At 37.0% G+C, this 2,669-nt stretch overlaps 1 protein-coding gene across 4 annotated transcripts in view; it reads right to left on the bottom strand.

Moving 5' to 3' along the window:
* Window positions 1-2,448, bottom strand: part of LOC101986470 (aldo-keto reductase family 1 member C18) — a 14,725-nt gene extending 12,277 nt beyond the window's left edge. For 3 of the 4 annotated variants that reach the window (XM_013349024.2, XM_005354908.2, XM_005354910.2), the window contains exon 1: window positions 2,276-2,448. In XM_013349024.2, the coding sequence (XP_013204478.1) occupies window positions 2,276-2,359 (84 nt within the window). In that variant the 5' untranslated portion in view covers window positions 2,360-2,448. The remainder of the gene's footprint in view (window positions 1-2,275) is intronic. The other variant, XM_013349025.2, reaches the window with a different exon arrangement.
* Between the last annotated feature and the right edge of the window lie 221 nt (window positions 2,449-2,669).

Below are 2,669 nucleotides of genomic sequence, written 5' to 3'. Positions count from 1 at the left end.
GCTCAATATGGATCAGGATAGAACAAGTTAACAATTTTCCTTTGAATAGCAAGGAACATGTCCTCAGGACACCTAGACCCATTGGATATGCTCCCCTAGCTTGTATAAATGTAAAGAATTTTTAAAAGAGAGAGTCTAGGTTAAAAATGCCACCACTTAAGTTCTCTGTTCAAAAGCAGCCATATAAGGAGGTATTTCCAAAGGTCAACAAGAAAAGACACGGAGTTGTAATAGAAGCGACCATATCTTAATCTTGTCAGCAGTACCAAACGGTTTTGCTGATACACAAGGTACAAAGGTGAGCATGTCATGCAGGCTTATGCCAAGTCTCTATAAAGCTGTTAAGGTTCTGAAATGTGTGGCAGGTTCAGTGTCTCTACAAAGAGGCACAGAGAAAAAGGTTTTGTGCAAAACTGTGGAGGCAAAGCTTAAGTTTTAATGGTGACCCTGGGGTACTGGAGAGCTCCATGATAGGTACAATACAATATCCAATTCTACAATGGGATATTGTAGAAATTTCACTGAGGAAAGCCATTTGCACCAAGTAGAGTTACACCAAAAGAATTCACTAATGCTAGAAACAAAATACTGCAAGAGATAGGGCTTCTTGAGGGCATCAAGAAGTACAGATGGAAAAAGAAGTTGATCTAGCCTATAAATCTCAAAACTCATTCTGAGTGACCAGTTTTATCTAGTGAGATGTGACCTAAGAAAGCTTCCATCATCCCCTACATTTTTTATTACTTTTGCCTGTGACGGATATTTAACATCCAAATCATAATGTTTTACTTCTGAAGGCTCATAACCTTCTCATAATTCATAAAATGATATCAGTTCAATTTCAAAGTTTCCAAACAGTTTGATCATTGTTCAAAAGCCACAGAATTCAAAGTCTGTTCTAAGACACAGTTAGCCTATGATCTGTGAACTTCTATAAAAACAAGAACTAAAGTACAAAAACTAGAATACACTTTGGCTCAGGACTAATATTTACATTCTTAAAGAGAAAATAATGAATTATCAAGAAAAATATTGGACTAAAGAAAGAATAAAACATCTGATCCCAAGTTACAGATCTGGTCTCTCAGGTCTATGCTCTATTGGTCTGAGATTAGATTCTTAACAAAAGGGAAAAAAATTAAAAAGCCATAGATCTGAAAGAGAACAATGATATATGTATATCCAGAAAAGTGATAGCTACTTTCAGGAATTTTGTAGGAAACTAAAACAAACTGTGGCACTGACATAAAAATTAAGATATAGATGAATGGGATGGACTAGACTTCATAGAAGTGAATTTATTCTTCAAATGATTCTCAACCAAGGTCCTAAATAAGAATAAGAAAAAACACAGGAGCCGGGCGGTGGTGGCGCACGCCTTTAATCCCAGCACTCAGGAGGCAGAGGCAGGCGGATCTCTGGGAGTTCGAGGCCAGCCTGGTCTACAGAGCTAGTTCCGGGTCAGGCACCAAAGCTACAGAGAAACCCTGTCTCGAAAAACCAAAAAAAAAAAAAAGAAAAAACACAGGGTTTTCAACCAATGACACTAGGAACATTGAATATCCCCACACAGAGGATGGAACTGTGACTGAAATCTGCTACCTAATATTAACATTAATCAAATCAAAGACATTAATATCAGAACTGAGATGATAAGGCTACTATCAAGAACATGAAGGAATCTCTTTAAAACATTGCTTAGGCAATTTTTGACTTTGTCCTCCAAAGCACAGAACAAAATAGCAAAAGTACACAAGTGACAGAATACCAAGTTAACAATCGCTTGCATAATAGTGGAAACAGTCAACAGTGTAAAGAAAGCAATCTGCAGAAGAGGAAAAAATGTCAATCAATTATTTCATAAAGACTACTATCTAGAATTTATATCAAACTCAGTTAAGAACAAAAATCAGGCAATTACACATAAAAATGCATGAATGTATTGAATAAACATATTTCAATGGTTAACAAATATAATGGCTAATATATATATTATTAGATAGGGTTAATAACTAAGTTTTAATTTTTCTTCTTTTCTGGGAAGCAGATCAAAACAGAAGGAAAATCTTTGGTATTCAGACCAGAATAGTGAATAATCGCATGATCAAACTCTGGACACACAGTCTGCCTCTCTCTTCTTACAAGGCATACATAGCTCTAACCTGGTGAAGCAGTGGACCAGGAACCCTCCAGAATTGCACAGGAATTGGTAACTTCCATTCTTTTAGGTTTGTATTCATTCCAGCCCTCACCAGCCCAACACCAGCCCTGTTACCTCTTCAGTCACAAAGGTGCCAAAGCCCAGGACAGGAATGGAGTGGCCATCATTTAATTCCATTTTCTGAGCTTTGGAACTCATCCTCACTCACTCCTCTAACTTAGAAGACTCTTTTTTTTGTGCTCTCAGAAGGCAGTGAACAGTGCAAAGTATTGCTCCAAATGTGTGTGACTAATCAGTAACCCGTGGCGAGGCGGAGCAGGTTACATCAGTATTCTACTTATAAGGAAAGAATTGACATCAGTCCGCTTATTTTTATACGAATGAGAACTTGTTAGAAACTCCTACACAGTGACCACCAAATGCTTTTATTTAATAAATTTTGTCATTGGAATACTCCATTCATTATTTGAATCACTGCAGGAAACTGTTTATTGACCAATTCTAGAAT

This window comes from Microtus ochrogaster, chromosome 16 (genome assembly GCF_000317375.1).
Source record: "Microtus ochrogaster isolate Prairie Vole_2 chromosome 16, MicOch1.0, whole genome shotgun sequence".
NCBI classification, from domain to species: Eukaryota; Metazoa; Chordata; class Mammalia; order Rodentia; family Cricetidae; genus Microtus; species Microtus ochrogaster.
This window is presented reverse-complemented; position numbering and strand designations above follow the sequence as displayed.